This window comes from Ceratina calcarata, unplaced genomic scaffold, assembly GCF_001652005.2.
Source record: "Ceratina calcarata isolate Rehan_Ccalc_2016 unplaced genomic scaffold, ASM165200v1 scaffold333, whole genome shotgun sequence".
In the NCBI taxonomy this organism is placed as follows: domain Eukaryota; kingdom Metazoa; phylum Arthropoda; class Insecta; order Hymenoptera; family Apidae; genus Ceratina; species Ceratina calcarata.
The window spans coordinates 56819-77471 of NW_017156060.1; the positions used below are offsets into that span (position 1 = coordinate 56819).

Consider the following 20653-nt stretch of genomic DNA (forward strand, 5'->3'; position numbering starts at 1 on the left):
GAACGTAACTAACGACTAATTGCTTTGTTTTCTGTAATATTTAAACAATTTCTTAGTTGCTCTTGCATGGTAATAAATATTCTGCATTATACGGATCTACTGTATATAAATCGTTCCTTTGTGCAACTTCAGGTTGCATAAAATTTGATTCTACGAATATTAGAAAGTTTGTACACTCGAAATAGAAAGAGTGTACCAGTATGTCGTTCGTTTGGAAAAGAGCGTTGAAATTCGCGGACGTCCGAAGGACATAATTCAAAAACTCCAAGTACGCCTTCGTTAGTGGATAGTTCATCCTGTTAAATATGCCTTCTTCTAAGGTCATCGCGAGAAATAATGCATCTGCCGCTGTACACGCTTCTACAACGAAATATGTGTAAAGAGCATTCCATTGCTTCAGAACTCTTTCGACACATTGTGACAGTGCCAGCCACCTTGTTATCGATGGTTGAAGGAGCTTCTGTTCTGCCATGTGCATTATCTCCTGAATGTCTTCCAAACTTTGCTGTTTTTTAGGGCTTATAGTGAAGTACCTGTACAATGAATATAACAAATATTCCACGTGCGGCGGTAACTTCTCACATGCATTACAGGTTGCCAGGTGAATGGAGTGGCATATACATGGTAAAACGACAACTTCTGAATCGTTTTCTGCCAGCAGTCGAGAAACGAATGAATTATGTTTCCCCACCATTACACTTGCATTGTCAACAGAAACGCCAATGACGTTCCTGACTGGAATTGGACAATGGATTGTGGACAATGCAGACAAAGAGTTCTTTCGAGACATTGTGAAACACGTTTCCTTTGTCTACGAATATTGCAATATTTCCCACATTTCTGAGAGAAAATAAATGAAGCCGCCACTTGTAAAAAATGCTCTTCTGTTTTATGCATTTACTTTTCCTGTTCAACATATGTTTCTTACAGGATCATTCATTTATTGAGTTATACTCGGTGCATGAATACACATAGTACATAAGTAGTAAAAATATATTTTACCTGATGATTCAGCCATTTCGCAGTCACGAAAAGTAATAATAAGAAAAACAAGAATAAATAACAATAACGAAAACAAGAAGTAACAAGAACAATATTGAACAGAAAAAGAAAATCGCACATCGAAGCGTATAAGCCTGGCATCCAAACTCAAATAAGAAAAATTCAGCGCCGCGTTCGTCTACGTCACGCTTGGCTTGACGCTACTATCGACGTTGCCAACTTGACGAGACGTATAGCCAAAATAAGCCTACAAATCTTGCAAATCACTGCATACCCCTGCCAGTATTGGTCCCCACCATGGTCGCGTCATCCCCATCAGGGATCTCATAATTTTTCCCTCGGTCGGAAAGTGGGGACGACGCGATCATGGTGGGGACCAATACTTGGTCGGGGTATGGTAGGCATGGTCAGCGAAGGCGCATGAGGAGAATAGTAGTGGGGATCGAAATACGGGCGAAAAAGAGGGGAAGTGAGCCGTGCGGAAAAAATTATGAGATCCCTGGTCCCCACTTTCCGGCCGAGGGAAAAATGATGAAAACCCTGACTCTATGTCTCTTACTCTATGGTTACGCCGTCTCCTTAACTTAGTTCTCATTCGTTTGTTAACGCCAGTTTTGGCACGTGCGTTATGTGTATTATAAATCTTACTCTTATTCTTTTGTTAAACGTATGTTATTCATAAGTAGTGTTCATTCATTTAACCCTAAAATCTAACAGGTTGTGGGCCCAGTTATTATATTTACTGTGTTGAAGAATATTGATTGCGAAAAGAAAAAGGATCAAGATGGTTGCCTTTGGAAACATCGAGAAATTAAATAAGAATAGATATGAGTTATGGAAGGTGTAAATGAAAAGTGTTCTTATGGAAGGTGTAAATATTTGATGACCTGTGGCAATTTATTGAAGGTAATAAACAAATTGTCAGAGAAAACGCACAAGAATGGGAACGGAAGAATTCAAAAGCTCCAATTTTAATAAACTTAAGTGTTACACATGGTCAATTAAACTATGTGAAAAAAACGAAGACTTTGAAAGAAAAATGAAATGGGCTCAAAAATTGAATCATGTGGTCCTGTAAGAAAGGTAACATTATACAAGCAACTTCTGAGGATGGAAAAGAAGAAAAACGATGACGCAATACGTAAATGAATTCAACAGCAAGGCTGAGCAACATGAAGAAGCAGGAATAACGTTACCGGATAAACTTTTTTCGATTATACTCCTCTCTTCTTCACCGACTGAGTATCAGAATTTCAGTGCGGTAATAGAATCACATGGTGATATGTCGTCGCGTCGCTTGAAAACCTTAAAGTTAAATTGAAAGAAGAGACAAGACAGCATGACCGCAATGAAAGAGCTAATGATAGCGAAAATAAAAGTGATGCACGTGTTGTTAACAAACGGAAACGTTAATAGTGAAAGATATGCAAAAGTGAATTCAAAATCTGTCAATTCAAGACGAGGTCCGCGTAAATTCGTAATTAAGTGTTTTAACTGCTGCAGGTTAGGACACAGAAGTGCACAGTGTCGAGCGAAAAGTGAGTGTAATCAATCGAACAACACAACTGACACTATGACTATGATTACTTGCAATATGGAACCAATAAAATTAGATATGTAAATTTAAGACACTGAACAATGATGAACGTTCGAAAGTATATACAGGGTGTTCGGTAAAGGGTGTAAGAATCGAAAATGGCAGATAGGGAGGATCTTTCTGAACAACAATTTCCTTTGGCAAAATACGAAATGGGGCTTGGTTACCGAGTTATTAACGAAGAACACGGACCAATCAGAGCGCTCGGTTGAGACGGTCTCCGTTTCGGGAGCGCTGGCTCGGAGTCAGGCGGCCGGCTTTTCACGCGTTTGAACAAGCGCTCCGCTCAATACAAACCGTTTTAAGAAAATGATGAGTAACAAACTACATGAATAACAATGCAAGGAAATTGTTGTTCGTGCGTTATTATGAATAACAATTAATACACTTAATCGTTATTTACGTGGAATGGATGGGATAGATCATTGATAATTGATGGATGATGATAGGATACATGAGGAACTAACAAGTCGCATCGAATATTGAATTAAAAAGAAAATGTAGAGATTTAGACTTACCCATTCATTCGCAAGTGCACCTGTTCATGATGGGCTACGGTCAGTGGGTCAGCGTCTTTGTCGCTCGCAGGTAGACCACAGCTGATCTTCTGTCCAGGGAAGGAACCCCGCAATCCACCGCACGATCATTGTCACTCTTAAAAATTTTAACACACTAAGATTGTTACTCCTACGTTCTATCAATACACGTCTTTGAAAGCAGCCGATTGATTTTTATACACAAACTCAACTTCATTACACCACTGTCACTCTTTACTTGAAAATTTTCAAACACTTACACTGTCGTTCTTGCACTCTAACATTGAACGTCTCCGAAAGGAGCTGATCGTTTTTCATTCACAAAATAAACTTCACTATCCGTGAACTACACTATGAGCGAAGGGCGTGACTCGATCGGGATGACGCTCTTTTTGTATCGGAATCGGCGGATATCCATCTTCGCGTTAGGCAGATACTCGGATCATTTCGTAATACTCTCTTGGATTGTTCGGGATCCGTCATTGAGTTGAGGTGCACGATTTGATACCTACTGAACCGTCACTCACAACTTTCCTTCGGGAGACTTTTCCCTACTCGATATCCAAATTCGTAAGTGAAAATGTTTTTAACATCCCTCAAAGAAACTCGACCTTCGATTCCTTGTCATATTTACAACATTCCCCACGTGTTAAACACTCGGTACCTCCGCGACTTGCAGCTACTAACAGTCGACGCCTGGATTGCCTTTTGCCGCAGCCGTAGACACATTGTAGGCAGATAAAATCCCTACCATAATCCGTACGGAAGAACCTTCTTCAGCTTATTGTTTTCGATTTCCCTTATCGTGTAACTAGTTGAACGCGTAAAATACGACCCGCCGGTATGCACTCCTTCTGGCATTAGTGGTAACTAAAGTTGGAAGGACATCTTTTACTACGTTCAACCAGTCAAAGGTACTTTTTATTATCGAACACGTGTTGTTAAAGGAAATCGAAAATAATGAGCTGGCGGAACTTCTTCCGTAAGAATTATGAAACGGCTTTTACCTGCGTATAATGTGTCTAGGGCTTTGCGGGCTGCAAGTCGCGGAGGTACCGAGTGTTTAACACGGGGGGAATGTTGTAAGGTTCATTAGGTATCGAGTCGTGCACCTCAACTCAATGACGGATCCCGAACAATCCAACAGAGTATTACGAAATGATCCGAGTATCTGCCTAACGCGAAGATGGATATCCGCCGATTCCGACACAAAAAGAGCGTCATCCCGATCGAGTCACGCCCTTCGCTCATAGTGTAGTTCACGGATAGTGAAGTTTATTTTGTGAATGAAAAACGATCAGCTCCTTTCGGAGACGTTCAATGTTAGAGTGCAAGAACGACAGTGTAAGTGTTTGAAAATTTTCAAGTAAAGAGTGACAGTGGTGTAATGAAGTTGAGTTTGTGTATAAAAATCAATCGGCTGCTTTCAAAGACGTGTATTGATAGAACGTAGGAGTAACAATCTTAGTGTGTTAAAATTTTTAAGAGTGACAATGATCGTGCGGTGGATTGCGGGGTTCCTTCCCTGGACAGAAGATCAGCTGTGGTCTACCTGCGAGCGACAAAGACGCTGACCCACTGACCGTAGCCCATCGTGAACAGGTGCACTTGCGAATGAATGGGTAAGTCTAAATCTCTACATTTTCTTTTTAATTCAATATTCGATGCGACTTGTTAGTTCCTCATGTATCCTATCATCATCCATCAATTATCAATGATCTATCCCATCCATTCCACGTAAATAACGATTAAGTGTATTAATTGTTATTCATAATAACGCACGAACAACAATTTCCTTGCATTGTTATTCATGTAGTTTGTAAAACGCTTCGTACTGAGCGGAGCGCTTGTTCAAACGCGTGAAAGGCCGGCGCGTGAAAGGCCGGATCCGAGCCAACACTCCCGAGTCGGAGCCCGCGTCAACCGAGGTTTGGTCAACGTCAACTCTGATTGGTCCTTGTTTTTTGGTAACCAAGCCCCATTTCGTATTTTGCCAAAGGAAATTGTTGTTCAGGAAGACCCTCCCTATCTGCCATTTTCGGCTCATAAACCCGTTAGGGAACACCCTGTATAGCTGTCGAGCATTATGTAGACCCAACAGGCAGGGCTGGGATAATTTTTCCCGCATGGCTCGCTTCCCCTGTTTTTCGCCCGTATTTCGATCCCCACTACTATTCTCCTCATGCGCCTTCACTGATCATGCCTAGTATACCCCTGTCAAATACCAGTCCCCATCATGGTCGCGTCGTCCCCACTTTCCGGCCGAGGGAAAAATTATCCCGGCCCTGCCAACAGGTGCTCGTAATGGTAAGTTTGTTACGTATTGGGAATTGAAACATTTACCGTGAGCTCTCATGGCGGGCAATAGAATTAGACGAAACCAAGCGAAAGCATTGTTTGGCACTTCGTTAACTTTGTATTTTTTATCAATGAAATAAGTGCGATGGAGTTTACATCACATAAAAAATGTACCAACTGGGATTATTGTGCAGTGGAAGATTGTGGGATCAGAGCAAATAAAAATTCACATCTTAGTTATCATTGCTTCCTTCCCGTAAACGAAGGCTTTCTGTTAGAATACTTATTTTACTTGTGGTGTATTTCTTAGGTTTTTTATTAACTTCAGTTGGAGATTTACTTTGAACCACACAACTTTATTACTACTTGATACATACGCAATATAGAACAAGAAGAAAGTGAACAAAAACGTTAAAGATATAAAACCGGAACTTTACATAAAAGTATAGGTAGCGCTGCTGATAGACGCGCGGTGTCTAAAGTATTTTAAGTATGAAGTATTTTAATACATTCCAACGCTTTCTAAAGAGGCAGAATGTATTTGGCAACTCTGAGAAGATAGATCTCTTCGATGCTTGAAAAAATGCTTTAAAAATCAGTAACATTACTAAAAGAACAAGAGTATACTCATCATGCATTTTATAAAATCTGATTATTTATTCGCAGATAAAGTTTCTTTTTACGAAAAAAGGGAAGTTGCCTCGTGACACTTTAATATGATATGACATGATTGTGAACATTCTTTCTTGTAGATGTTCAAGCAAGTAGAAGGTATTTGAAAAAAATGCAGTTCCTTCTTGTAATCTATCAGATGATGATAATATGACCCACCTGATACACCCTTTTTCCTTCTATAAACCTTCGCTGGGAAGGATTACTCCCAGTCCATTCACAAATATTGCTCAGAAAAATCATTTTTCAAGAATATAGGACTGTTTCGCATGGTTTGAAAGATGGTGGGAACGTCTCAGGCCTCCCTCCATTAATCAGTTTCCACCTCATGTGGTAAAACGAGAGGGTCATGCGCAGAAGGATCAAAAACTGAACTGTGCACGGTCCTAGATTTTCGGGTCCACGAGTATGATTCCTGGTGTCGCGTCGCCATGATGGTTAGCTATATCTATTGGTTCCGCCCCTGTGTCAATTCCAAATACAGCCCGCGTGTTTCCAGAACGTTCGAACACAGTCACGTACGCATCCCTCGCGTAGGTCAGTCACGGGGCAAGGCGAGCATAAAAGTTCCTAGAATATGTCCAAATGTGGTCATCCCACACTTCGGGAAAAGGTCTGTGTTAGGTGAATACCTAACCGGGTCCGGATAGGAGCGGGACACGAGTTTACGCAATTGAAGACAATAAAAATTTACAAAATAAATTTCAATTAAACACAAAATTTATTGGACCGGCCAACGGGCCGATCCCTCAAATTATAATACAAATACAAGTTAAGAATATAATCGGCTTAATTGATGTTGCCCTCGAGGCCAAGGCCCATGTCGCCGTCTCCAACGTCGATCGCTGTAACACAAGAAATAATCGAAACGATTAAAGTTATTATTCTGTTCGTACTCGACAGAATTCAATAACTGATTATACTCAGTGGACTGTATATTCGGAAGAGAATATTCTCTCTTCCGATTTCCTCTTTCTTCAGGCAATAGAGTATTTCTCTATTGTTCAAATTGTCTCTTCCCGTACGCAATGATACAGGTTGAGATGGCCTTTAAAAATTGGCACTGATGTCGGTGTGCTGAAAACAGGGCCAGGGATGCCGTTTGCAGGGGCACGCACAGCTTTACTGGCTGTGCGCGGGAGCTCGGGTTGTAAGGCCGAAACTCCTACTGGCATGCAAAGCACAATACCCTGCAAAGCTGCACTAACTCAATTGCTGTGCACCTTTCCCGGAGAGAAACCTTGACGACTTATTGTCGCGGTACCTTTTCGGCCCTATGCGATGGCGCCGTTCTCTAGCCGGTGGTCAGCCAACAATTGACTATTGACCCGGAGCGATACCCGTGGCCCGGATACCACTATCACGTATCCTGTTCTCAGCACTGTAATCAGTGCGGCCTTTACGAATCTATGAAATCGTTAGAATCCGTATCACTTTATGAAGGTGAAATCAATCCAGCGCCAGTATGAAATCGGAAGACCCAATCGTCTCCGAAATCTTCGTTGGCCTAGGCTAGTCGATTAACAATATCTCAATAGTGTCAGGAAAATCGTACGAAATATGTTCGATCTGCACTGTGAGACTGTGAGTTGCCGACTCGCCGGAGCTCCGGCTCGGAAGCCCTTTTATGGCTTCCGAGGATCCAACATATATTTATCGAGAATTCGTAGTCGAATTCTCGTTACGCGGAGACCGTCGATTTCCTCGTGATGTTTACCAGTACGGCACATCGTGTATAAGAAACGATATACCGTTTCTTATAGCCATGCCAATCTGATTTCATCGGAATTTTGTTTATATTCACGAGAATTTGTACTCGAATTCTCGTTACTAGAATTAATAATTCTTCGCAAGGCCGAGCGATACTCTTAACCTTGCAAAACCTCTATCTTTAAACAGTCTGTTTTGGGTATAAAAGGGCGCTCCACCTTAGGACTAGTTTTGACTGATATCTCACTTCGAGTTTTGCTGTCCTATCCTTTCTTGGGTATCTTACAATTGAATTCACCTTTTAGTCAAGTGTGATTCTTGAATTGAAGTGAGGTGGCTGACTTTTCGGGTGGGCCTTCTGCTCCATTTGAGGAATGCCGTTGTCGTAAGCGACCCATGGTCGTTCCGGCACGGCGCACAAACCAACCGACATCAAAGACGGTATCCCGCCTTGGTTCTTCTATATCTGCTGAAAACCTCATGGTTCGAGAAGGTTTCGAGGAGGTGGGTAGGATACCTCCCCACCGAAATGTGCAAACTGCAGCGGAGAGCACACAGCCAATTTCTCTGGCTGCTCTTCGCTTTTTAACTACCTGAGTTTGAGAGACTCAAACAAGATCAAAAACTGCAGTGGTGTTGGCGACTTTCGTTCAAGTCTGGATACACCCATTGATCAACTACCTGCTGCCTCCGGCAGAAATCTGAGGGACATTCACTATGGGTCCTCAATTCAAGATCCAACCTTCTCTCGTACCCCTACTCAGGGGTTCTCTTATTCTGACGCTGTCAAACGCTCTCGACAGCCAACATCAAATCCTCGTGTAAACAGTGTAAATAACCTTAGGAATAATGTAAATAGTTTTAGTTTTAAGGGAATCTCTGCTCTGCAGATAGCTGGAGATAACATTAACGAACTCATTAATGAGTTTAAAATCCTCAACTCTCTCGAAGATGTTGATCTAATGCTTAATACTGTTAGGACATTAAACGCGCAACTAAACGTGCTTTCGGGATCGGTCACTCCTTCATTGTCGGTGGGGATTTCAACGCCAAGCACCGTTCTTGGAACATCTTTCGTGCCAGTCACAGTGGTTTTGCCCTGTATAAACATTACCTTAATAATCCGTACGAGATAATCTTCTACCATAGACTTATTTTTCACATTCGCTAACCGAGCCTTAAAATGTGAGACCAGAGATCCGGGCTCCTATAATCCTTTGTCAGTCCACCAACAGCCTAAATCCTGGGATCGACGCGGTCACTGACTGGCAAAAATATCGCCTGCTCACCGAAGAATTCAACCTGAAAACCGACATCGTTGATGCCGCGGAAATCGATGATGAAATCCGGAGCATCTGCAAATTAATGCACATAGCAAGCATACTAAAATCAATACTTCTACCACCAGGCATGGTTTCTTACATAATGATTCACTTCTTCAAACTTTAATTAATAGAAGAAGGAAGATGCGCAAGTTTGCTAAAAAAAATTGGCGTGTCCCACTTCAACCCAATCATCGATGACCTCACAGCTGCAATTAAACGTCAGATCTCGTATTTGCGTAACAAAGACTGGATTAATAGACTTGGTTCGTTCACCAAAACGAATCATACGTTCTGGTCGACGTACAAAATCCTATCCAGCAAATATTCCAAAATCACACTTCCAAGTTTTAGTAGTAGCGGGCGGACTGTCACATCTGCTCTCGAGAAGATTGAGATTCTTGCGGAACAGTTTGAGTCGGTCTTCACGAATGCTAACTCCGTGACTTCTCCGATGCAGCCGACGATTGATTGGTTCATGGCGGATCTACCTTACATCACTACTACTGCCGCAGAGCTTTACCAGGATCTATCCCCATCCAAGATTTCCCAGATTTTCAAGGGTTTTGGGAACAAGAAGGTCCCGGGTAAAGACGGAGTCTCGGCTCCTATGATGAAGCATGCTTCTTGGAAGTTAGTCAATCAAATCTATCACATATTCAAATTCTGTCTCCTTAACTCATATTTCCCTAAAGCGTGGAAAGTGGCTAAATTTACTCCCATCCACAAACTTGGAAAACCTAAAGACATAGCTGCTAACTATAGACCAATCAGCTTACTGCCGATTTTGAGCAAAGCCCTTGAAATCTTTATTTGCAGGAAAGTAAACACCTTTTGAATAAACGTATTATAATAGATCAACAGTTCGGTTTTCGAAAATCTCACTCTTCAACAAATCACACGAATTGCACAGCATGTGATCAACGGGATAAATACTAACAAATCCACCTTTATGGTGCCGCTCGACCTCGCCAAAGCTTTCGATGCAATCTGACACCACGCTCTGGTTTACAAGCTTCACACCTTGGGCTTCCATGCTATCCTGATGAAAATGATCTTCAATTATCTCTCAGTTAAGGCTGATGGCTTCAGTTCCTCCATACGAGCTGTGTTTGCTGTGTCCAGGGATCCATCCTGGGGCCCGTCTTATTCACCATCTACATAAATGACATCCCTTTCCGGTTCAACTGCATATTAGCGTCGTATACCGACGACACGGCACTGCTCACCTCATCCACCAATGCCTGTGCAAGGCTACAGGATTATATAGATAATCGAATTCTTTACAATCTGGAAGTTATCCCTACATGCTAATAAGAATGAGGCAGTCATTTTCACCAAGAAGCGTGAAGCGCCCACGAACAGGCTGGTCATCCAAGACCTCCCTGTGGAGTGATCGAAGACAGTAACCTACTTAGGGGTTGTACTGGACTCAAAAGTGTCGTAGATTCCGGCTATCACCGACCGAATCACGAAAACCATGAAGATGGTTGGAGCGCTCAAACCCCACATTGCCTACACATGTAACATAAAGACTAGTATTAGGCTGGCAATTTATCGTATGTGCATTAGGCCTGTCGTTACCTATGGCACTTTGATTTGTTGGGATTATATTGCAGACTCCCGCCGGAAATTTGGCGCCCAGCCCCTAAAAGACGGGAAAGCAGTACCGTAGCGCAAACTGCGAGATATATACGGAATAGCGTGTAAGAAAAAATATTGCTGGGTGTCGTTCAGAGGGCCCTACTGGGTCCGGCATCGGTAAACCAAGAGTGGGGGAAAAATCCGGCAGCGGAAAAGGAAAGAGTGGGGAAGAAATCTGACAGCGGAAGACTTCGAGAGCGATTGAAAAATTAATCGTCAATCGAAGTTAATACAATGGGACGGGATTAACCATGGAACCATTTACCGTTTTGAAGGAATGAAACCATTATTGTAAAATTGAAAAATTCGAAAGGAACCGCGCAATAGTAGCTCGAAATGACGGATTGGTAGCGCTAACAGCGACGAAACGTAATAATTTGTGTGTAGTAGATGAGAAAGAAAATAGGGCAATGACTGCGAATAATTCAAATAGTTTGAAACTATTAAAATGGCATCAAAGGTATGGACATGTAAATGTCCATGGTTTAAAGAAAATGATACATGATGATTTAGCCTGCGGTATGGATTTCGAAAGTAGAATGGACGAAATAAATTGTAGTGCAGGATATAAAAATCACATCCAGTCATTTAAGCAATCAAATAACCGCTTGTTGCTATAACAGCTGCGGTGCGTTCACCATCATTACCATTATTCACGTGAACGATTTTATATTGGCATCAAAGAATAAAGTACTGGAAGAAATCAAATCAAAATTAAAATGGTGGGCCTTCGTCAAATAAGTAATACCTTACAAATCCATATTAAACGAAATGGTCCTACGGGAAAAATACGGCTGATGCAGAAGAAATCTATTGCAGAGTTAATTAGAAAGTTTAATATGGAAGAAGCCAAAACAGCACCCACTCCAATTGAACCGAATATGAAAATAATGAAGGAATTAAGCCAGATAACAAAAGAAGAAAAATGCGAAATGATATGCCGACCTATAAAGGAACTAATTGGTGGCTTGCTACATTTAGCCAATACAATAAAGCCAGACATTGTATTCGCTGCTAACGCATTGAGTAGGTTTAATTCCAATCCAAGAAAAGTACATTGGACTATGGCGAAACGTGTATAAAGATACTTGGAAGAAACACCAAATTATGGATTTACGTACTGCAAGGACAAAGAAAATCTTAAAGCTGACACGGGTTCTGATTGGGCCGGAGATACGGTAGATAGAAGATCGTAATGTATTGACATTATGCGACGGTCCTATCAGCTGAAAGTCGAAGAAGCAAACTTCTGTTGCTTTATTGACAATGGAAGCTGAATATGCAGGACCTATCAGAGATATTGCGTAAAGTTATTTACATTAAGGGACTGTTAATTCATATGGGTTTCGAAAAATATGTGCCAAACCCAATTAAAATATTTTGCGATAATCAGAGCGCGATGAAATTGGCGAAGGATGCTGTATTTCATAAAAGAAGCAAACACATTGATATGAAGTATAATTTTGACAATTAATCAAATAATCAATTGAACAAAAAAAAATTGTAATAAAATACGTAAGAACTGACCTGATGATTGCTGATGTCTTTACGAAATCGTTGTAAAAAAAGGATGAACTGTGAGTAAAAATGTTAAATATATGTTAATAGAAAAGTTGATGGAGCAAATCGATAAGAGGAGTTGTGTGCATGTGTATGTGTAAAATGGTAGGATCGATGTACACAATATCGATGGCGTGCCGGTCAATATTTTTCTATGTGCGTTATGGCGTCTCCATAGCAGATACTTAGTTATCATTCGTTTGTTCACGCTATGTGTTGGCTCGTGTGTTATCTTATTCATTTTCATATTAAACGTATATTATTCATAAATAGTGTTCATTCATTTGACCCTAAAACCTAACATACGTTTTAATTAGAAGATAGTAATTTTTAAAACTAGACATCTGCCTGGGAGCATTTACTTCACATGTCCATCTCGGTTTCAGTGAAGAAAGAGATCCCAGTTGGATCCACCGTTCTGATCAACTCGTTCCTGCTCCACCGCGACTCGCGCTATTTCCCTGAGCCGGAGGTCTTTAAACCTGAACGTTTCCTACCGAATGGTAGCAGGTAATCAAAAAACGAATTCCTAAAATAAAACTCAAAAATATGAACCCACCAAAATGGCCAAAAATTTGGGCCTTTTGAAATAACCAAAATAATAACTAAAAATGTGGGCCCACTAAAATTATTTTTGCTAAGTTAACTATTAATAATATATTTGATTCCCTAGTCTGTGTCAAATTACATTCTTCCATTTATTTTCCTTCCATCCTTTCTTTAAGTATTTCAGTATATCCCTATTCCTTATCACTCTATACGATTTATTATACTTTGATATTTCTATCTTTTCTTCATTCTCTCTCTCTCTCTCTCTTGCAATCTTTTTCCTACCTCTCTATTTTTTCTCACAGATCTTACGTCTTTTCCGTTTCATCTAACCTTCCTGAACCCATTTCCTGTATAAAATCCTTTCTTTCATCTCTTTCGCCGAGTTATTCAGCCCTTGTCTTACTCTATTTTCTATCTTCCACAAACACCTCCTGACACATACTCCCTCTTTTCATATTTTCACGCTCTTTTTCCCATTTTAAGCCTTAGCTTATCCCTCGGAGCTTCTGTATAACCCATCTTAAGTACCTCTTTCCATCCCCTCCCCCTTTTCCATCTCTATATCCTGCCACTGACTACACGAGCACATCAAATAACCACACGTTTTACTTTCAGTCACTTCCACAAACTCTTTTGCCCATACCCTTCTCATTTCGCCTACCGCCTTCCTTTCTCAAGATCTGTGAGAAAAAATAGAGAGGTAGGAAAAAAATTGCGAGAGAGAGAGAGAGAGAGAGAGAGAGAGAGTTTCATAAAGAGTTCTCTTCATTCTTCCATTTTGACCTTTTTAGTTCTTCTCCTTTTTCCCTGTTCCCCAGAACATTCCACGCATCCTTTTCCTATTTCACTCTTCCTACTACTTCGATGAATAGCTCTCTCCAATTCCTCTTATCTTCACACACCTTACTGTACTGTGTCCTTTCTCGTGCATACATTTATTTCTCTATTTCTCGTCTTCTCCATCTCCTTAAAGCTGCTCTGCCCTTTAGTTTCTTCCCTTTGCATTCCACATCCCACCATCCCCCTTCATCCTATCTTTCACTCCCTCAACTCTTCTCTACAATTGTCTATTTTTCCTCTCAGTTCTGCCACCAGTCCTTCAACGCTCTCTCCTTTCGATTCCCACTTTTCAGTTTCTTATTTGAATCTCTCTGTTCCTTCCACAGACCAGTTCTATTTTTCCATGAGCCTCTTCTGTTTACCATCTACATAGGCCTCTCCCTCCCTTGTGACTTTCAGTATGACAGAATGGTTATCCGATTCTGTGTTATCCCTTACCCACATCTCCCTTATTTCCTCTTTCATTCTTCCCTATGTTCCTCTTTCAATATACTCTATCACTAAATCACCTCTCGTGCCCGTATAAGTCCATTCACCTTCCTCGTCCCCCTGTAAATTCCCATTAAACATCGGCTACCTCAGCTCTTCTATTCTCTCTAGAAGCTTCCACTTTTCTTTATTTACCTTCCTATCTTTTGACCTTTTATTTCTACCCTCTTTTGCTATTCTTTCACCTCAGTTTCCTGTTCTTGCATTCATGTCACCACCTACAATGACCATTCTCTCCCAACATAGTGCAACATGAGAATGCAAGAATTTGTTGGTGCGGCTGCTTCTTATATAATCACGTGTTGATAATTAACCATCCATGTCGTTAGGCGGGCGGCCTCGCGAATTGGCGCGATTTAACAAATCGGTATTTTCTTTCTGCTCAGGTATCCGTCTTACGCGTTCATCCCATTCAGCGCTGGTTCCCGGAACTGTATCGGCTGGAGGTTCGCCACGATGATCGTGAAAATCATTGTTTTGCACGTCCTTCGAAGCTTTACAGTGGAATCAGTGGAGAGGGAAGGGGATCTAAGGTTCATCTGCGAGCTGGTGCTACACAATGCTGCCGGGGTGAAGTTGAAAATCGTCCCAAGATCATCGAAAGACGACTAACTGAAGTTAATCTCATACGGAGAATAATATTTAATAACAAAAACTATAATAAAGATTTTTCTACGACCATTAGAGAACAGCAACTTCTCAAATTCTTCTGTCTCCTTCTATATCACTCTTCTATCAAAATAAATAAAAGTACAAATAAACTGTACTATTAGTATATTATTAATATTAATATTTGTTAGGGATGGTTGCCATAACCGAGAGCCAGAAGGTGAGAATCAGCTCTTTAAGGACGTTTGTTAGAGATTTTGAAAATGTTGAAAAATTCTGAAAAAATTATATGTTATTCTTGAAATAGAAAAAATGAACTGTTATCTTTTTCAGAATTTTCTACCGTTTTATTATTAAGAAAAATGAATGAGAATATTAGAAATTTAACATGCATTCTTATGGAGACCAAAGTTTATTATAAGAAATAAGTACTTTTTAAATGTACAAATACAAAATAAATGTTATCATCGGATAAATTAACATTTTTTAAATCGTTTAACGAAAGATTGACGAAACTGACCGTTCATTTCTATTCTAAAATTATTAATAAAAACGTAATAAACAGTTTTCGTGTCAGTTGATCGTTAAAATTTCGCAACATCGCTTTCTAGTAAAGCGATGTAAATTTAGCGGTAGGTTTGAACTATCGAATTTTAGATAATGGTACTACGCTACATAATAATTAACGTGGCAAATTGGATAAATGAAATAATGATTACAATTCGATTTATAATTAAGTAATTTTTCGTCCCATTTGTTGAAGATGTTTTATCTTTTTTTTTGCTCGAAAATTTTCCTTTCAATCGTAATTGTGACATTTTGAGGTACGGATTCACAATAAGCAATTTCAATTTGAAAATCTCAATTGCCAACTGTCAAATACTAATTTATCTTAAGTCGTGCTGTTGCCAAGTTTCTTTAAGATTTTTACATAATTTCAATGTGAATATTATTAGAAATTTCTTAATAAAAGAAATTATATTTAATCAAAGAATGAATTTTCAATATTTTACTATTCACGTATGTTATCTATTTATGTTTTTAATGCTTTCGAATAGTTGATATATTAAATAAGTGATGTTGGCATTACTCGATTTTTACAATGTATAAGAATAGGAGACCTCCCGCACCGCTTACCCTTCTAAAACCCTGACAAACGTCCTTAAATAAATGTAAGGAAAGTGTCCTTATAGTATTATTGGATTTAGCGCGTAATTAGATCGGTAAGTCAGATCTCCTAGGATACTAAGACAATAGAATTAATCCACACGTGGCGTCAGAATGATGATGTAAGCCATGAAGCGCACATGTAAAAGTAACTAAGAATTATAAAACTAATTTGTAAAACTAATCGAGAAACATAAATGTGAATAATAACATTGAATGTTGTTTCTTTGTTATTACAGGTAGGATTAATAATTAGTTTAAACCATTATATTGTATTTTTTGTATAAAATAATAAAATCTTTGTAAACAATTCTACTTATTATTCATCGATCAATTAAATGAAATAAATAAGGCATTATATAAATGTACTCTCAGTTTATCCCAAATGAAAACCAAAATCATTTATTGAAAAAGAAGTAAAAGGAAGCCGCCTTCCACTTCCTTCGACCAAATCCTCGGTCTCTGAAAGAATAAAATGAAGGGTTGTTAAATTAGGACCAAAGACTACCAGCCGAGCGGGCCCCGTATACCTCGGGTGCGATGGGGGTGATGGTGTCTCTTTCCCCAGATGCCCCAAACAGGGTGTTCGGGGCGTCATGTGTGCACGGAAACCTGCGGGGGTCGCCGGCGGTCAGGGTGGGGGCGATCTTGCCAGGATTACAACAAGAAGACGACCAGAAAACTTGGAAGACCATCGAATCTACGGACTCCGCTGGAAACCAAGGGACAAGTCCAGAAGACCGTCTTAGCTGGTAGCCTACATTGAAGAAATCCAGGGTAAGAGAAGCTGGCTTTCACGGAATACCGGAATCCATTCCCTATCATTTCGAGTGACGAAGAATCCATATCCATGGCAAATACGTCCAACTACCTTGAAGAAACTATTCAAGCCCTTACTAAATCGGTCCAAGTCTTCAATGAGAACTTCGGAGTGTTAATGGCCGAAAACGAGAAGAGGAAAGAAGAGATGATGAATCTTCATGGATTATTAAAACCCATCCTCACGGATGATGACGCCGTCACCCACCACGAGGACGTCGCCTCGGACATCCCTGTCGGAGAACGCCCGGAGGGAAAAACCGCCGAGAAGACCCAGCACGTTCGCCGCCAAATATCTCAACCCACTCAACCTACTACGCGCCGATGGAGTACCGAGGAAGCCAATCCTTCAGCAGGTAGCAACCACCATACGGACGCCAGGTATGAGACACCACAATTACAAAAAGCGAAAGACGTCATTGACATTGTCGAACAGCTTAAGGGTCGTGACGACTCCAGGATAGAAAATTGTATGCGAATGCTCGAACTGGCTAGGTCATTGTGTGCTGATCCTGAAATTTTATTGTATAAAGTCGTTGCCACTAAAATCATAGATCAAGCGAAGCGTAGCATACGACACTTGCGAATCGTGTTTTACGAGCGCTACGGACGTACGTGCTTCCCGTCGTACCGACCGACTCCGTGAGAGGAAAATTGCGTAACGTGACGCAAGGAAAAGTAGAGAGCGTTTTAAATTATACTTTTTGGTTTAGACAACAACTAAATGAGTACCGATACGCGATTCAAAACGAACTTACGTCGTCGATGGTGAGACAAGTCAGCCTCAACGCCGCGGACAAAGAGGCCACGCGAATGTACGTTCGGAATCTGCGTCACGAGATCGGAGTGTTAGTATTCCCTAATAAATCCAGTAGCATCACGGAGGCACAAGGGTACGCACAAGGAAGCCGAAATGTGGGACCGGGAATCTAGGAACAAACATCGGACCGCGATACCCGATAATAGACTGACTCCTGTACGCGTAGATAAATCTGCGAGCCAGAAACCTACGCGTACGTTTAGCAAACCGGACGAGACCGTGCCGCAAAACCAACGCGCACCTGTAAAATGTAATCGTTGCGGAAAATTAAGACATTACGCGAATCAATGCCAAAATTTTCAATTCGCGCCTCAAATAAAGCCGCCACCGCGGGTGAATCAAATCTGCGACGAACCGGAAACAGATATCCAAGAATCGCTAACGCCAGATCGCGATCAGGAAGACTACGATTCGTACGAATGCGTCTTGGGGACCGACACGTCGGACGATTTCTCATGGACACAGGAGCAGGATTAAATTTAATTAAAGAAAAATACTGTAAGGGTCGCAAACCTGTAAACAGAGCACGGACATTTTTAATGGGCAACGACAAGCACATCAGTAACAAAAGCATTTCGTTAGAAATATTCGCCTGGAAAGATTCCTTTAACGTGGTACCAGACGATTTCCCATTACTATAAGACAGTATAATAGGGCTTCCTTTCCTAGACCAGTACGACTATGGCATTACTAACGACAAAGTGACCTTAGACGGACGGACCGTAAAACATGAAACCGAGATCCTTATCCTACCAAATAACTCGTGCACCGCAAAGATCCCCATTAACGACCGTGTCCACTTAGTCCATCTTTGCAACCCCACCGACGAGCTACTCACATACCCAATTAATAACTGAAACCTCGCCTTGCCAAAACGAATCGACATCCTAAGAAACAAGATAAATTTACAGCATATGGATCCAACCCTGAAATCGGGTTTAGAGAAAATAATAATCTCGTACAGCGATATATTCTCGTACGAAGACGAACCCTCGTACAAATTTAACTAAACACGTAATCGAGCTTAGAACCCAGAAACCAATTAAGTTAAGACCTCCCGAAGTGCACAAAGACGAAATCGACAGACAAATTAAACAAATGTTGAGTCAAAGGATCATAGAAGAATCCGACTCACCTTATAACTCCCCGATATGGATAGTACCAAAGAAATTAGACGAAACAGGGAAACGGAAATGGAGACTAGTAATAGACTTCAGACGATTAAACCAGGAAACAGACCAAGATACCTATCCCCTATCAGCAATAGAAGAAATTCTAGATCACTTAGGAAAATCTAAATTCTTTTCCGCCTTAGATCTGAGTTCTGACTTTCATCAGATAGCCATGGACGAAGGGTCAAAGAAATACACCGCGTTTAGTACACCACAGGGATACTTCCAATACCGTAGAATGTCATTTGGCTTAAAAAACGCTCCAGCTACCTTTCAACGCATGATGGACAATGCTTTGCGAGGACTCATTGGAAAAATTTGTTTCATATATCTAAACGACATAGTCATATTCGGCACCACCATGGAAGAGCACAATCGAAATCTAGCCACCGTGTTTCAACGACTTAGAGATCTAGGACTCAAACTCCAACCCGATAAATGCAAATTCCTCAAGCCCGAACTATAATATTTAGGACATGTCGTAACAGCAGACGGAGTAAAGCCAAACCTCGATAAGATAAAAGCCGTTAAAGAATTCCCTACTCCAAAATCCGAAAAGAACGTACGGTCCTTCTTAGGAATTGCCGGGTATTATCGAAAGTTCATTAGAAATTTCGCGAAAATCGCCAAACCCCTGACAGATCTCACGGGAAAGGGCACCCAAAAATCAACACAACAAAAATCCTTTGACATACTGAAAGAAAAACTTTGCGAATCCCCTATCCTCAAATATCCAAATTTCAATAAACCTTTTATGCTGATAATTGACGCCTCCAACTCTGGGTTCGGAGCGATCCTATCCCAAGAAGGACACCCCTGTTGCTATATTAGTAGAACGCTAAACAAAGCCGAAAATAATTATACTACCACTGAGAAAGAAGTATTAGCTATCGTATGGGCTGTAAAGCACTTACGACAATAGCTACTAGGAAAGAAATTTAAAATCCTGACCGACCACCAAGCTCTGAAATGGCTATTCAACGTAAAGGATCCTTCATCCAGATTATTGCGTTGACGATTATGGATGGAGGAATACGACTACGAAATCGATTACACTAAGGGCAAAGAAAATATAGCAGCAGACGGTCTATCCCGCATGTATCCCTTACTTCCAGGAGACGAACCCGAAACCGACATAGTTACGAATTCAAACACGGACGTTAATATAGACGAATTAGAACGCGCTCAACTCGCGACCGAATACGAAAATTGGAAACAGAATGCCGACCCCACTTATATTTTACCGACTCGACCTAATCCCGTTGGCAAAGTTTGGAAACCCTTGCATAAAGCCATGCTAGGACCATACGATCCAATGAAATAGCTATTAAAACTAGACAGAATCATTCAAACCACAATAGAACAACGCCGCTCAGTCTTAAAATTGTACCTACCAGAACCCATGAGATTAACGAAACTTCTGGAACTGCGCCAGATCCTTAGTTACTTGGGATACCGATATTCGGATCAAATCGAACTTGTATTTTCGGAAAGCCAAACAGAATTGAGCCGAGAGGAACGTTTAGATGCTGCGCAACACTTCGGAGAAATAAAAACGCTGAAAAGAGTACAAGAAAAGGCTATTTGGATGAACATGAAAAAGGACATAATAGATTTTGTAAAAAGCTGTGAATCATGTCAGAGGGAAAAATTGATTAGAATTCGTAGCAAGGAACCTGCAGTCATCCCCGACACACGATCAGGGTTCAAACTTTGTTAGCAAATTAATGCAGGAGTTTGAATCTCAATTCCAAATAAAACACGTAAAAACTACTGCATTTCACCCCCAATCTAACGGCAGCTCAGAGAGAACACATGGCACGATACTGAATCTGATCCGAACT

At 40.8% G+C, this 20653-nt stretch overlaps 1 protein-coding gene across 1 annotated transcript in view; it reads left to right on the top strand.

Moving 5' to 3' along the window:
- The window catches only part of LOC108624864 (cytochrome P450 4c3), a 36844-nt gene extending 21530 nt beyond the window's left edge, over nucleotides 1-15314 (top strand). The window contains exons 5-6 of the mRNA XM_018024433.2: nucleotides 12728-12851; nucleotides 14609-15314. Of these exons, the coding sequence (XP_017879922.1) occupies nucleotides 12728-12851; nucleotides 14609-14834 (350 nt within the window). The 3' untranslated portion in view covers nucleotides 14835-15314. The remainder of the gene's footprint in view (nucleotides 1-12727; nucleotides 12852-14608) is intronic.
- The last annotated feature ends 5339 nt before the right edge of the window (nucleotides 15315-20653 follow it).